The sequence below is a fragment of the Aplysia californica genome, unplaced genomic scaffold, assembly GCF_000002075.1.
Source record: "Aplysia californica isolate F4 #8 unplaced genomic scaffold, AplCal3.0 scaffold01141, whole genome shotgun sequence".
Classification (NCBI taxonomy): domain Eukaryota; kingdom Metazoa; phylum Mollusca; class Gastropoda; order Aplysiida; family Aplysiidae; genus Aplysia; species Aplysia californica.
This window is the reverse complement of record NW_004798411.1, coordinates 143,638-144,648: the sequence shown is the minus strand read 5'-3', so window position 1 is coordinate 144,648 and position 1,011 is coordinate 143,638. Positions and strand designations below refer to the sequence as shown.

The 1,011-nt window shown below is 44.1% G+C and overlaps 1 protein-coding gene across 1 annotated transcript in view; it reads left to right on the top strand.

Moving 5' to 3' along the window:
- The window catches only part of LOC101864664 (meiosis-specific nuclear structural protein 1), a gene marked incomplete in the record, with an annotated part of 11,701 nt that overhangs the window by 7,670 nt on the left and 3,020 nt on the right, over positions 1-1,011 (top strand). The window contains 2 exon segments of the mRNA XM_013090100.2: positions 10-143; positions 632-848. Coding sequence (XP_012945554.1) covers positions 10-143; positions 632-848 — 351 coding nt within the window.

The following is a 1,011-nucleotide window of genomic DNA, read 5'->3' as shown; positions in this document are numbered from 1 at the left end:
CCCAACCAGGTGAGGTACCAACAAGAACTGGAGCGCCAGCTGGAGGAACAAGAGGCCCAGAAACAACAAGCCTACGAGGAGTTCCTCAAGGAGAAACTCATGATCGACGAGATTGTCCGCAAGATTTACGAGGAGGATCAGAGGTGGGTCTGTCATCGTGGCGTTGTGGAGGGAGACGCCTAGATTGTCGGAGAGATAGATGGATGATTGTCTGATTACTATCTTATCTTTTCATGTCATATCATATCTCATCTCATCTTGTCTCATCTGATCTGATCGTATGAGATCTCATCTTATGTCATCTCATCTTATCTCATCCTTCTTATCTTATCTCTGAGAGCTGGAATGACAAATGAAGAAGAGACAAGCCACACATCAGTTGACCTTGTTTGATGTCATCTCATTTTATCTTATCTTGCCTAGCCTTATAATATCTTATCTTACATCATCTAAGTTTATCTCAACTCATCTGACTTCTCTCTCTTTATCTCATCTCATTTTATTTGATCTGGACTCTTCTTATTTTTTAAAATCTGGACTCATCTCATCTCATCTGACCAAATCTTATCTTTTCCTATCTAATCTTATCTTATCTCATCTCATATTATCTCATCTCATCTCATCTCACCAGAGAACTGGAGCGCGAGATGAAGAAGCGCCAGGCCACGCAGCAGTTCATCGAGGAGTTCAAACGCAACAGGGAGGACTGGAAGGCTGCAGAGAAGAGGAAGATGGAGGAGGAGAACGCGAGGATTGTGGAGTTTGCCAGACGCATGCAGGAGAGGGAGGAGCACCTCAAGAGTCAGAAGAAGGAGAAAGATCAGGCCATGGACAGAGTGCAGGAGGCGGTTAGTTGTGTCATGTGTGTCGTGTGTAGTGTGTCGTGTCATGTCTGGTCTGTGTCTCTGCTTTGTCTTTGTCTGTGTGTGTCTGTTGTCTTATTTTTTTTCTCTCTCTTTCTGTCTCTGTTGTCTTTCTCTCTCTCTCTCTCTCTCTCTCTCTCTCTCTCTC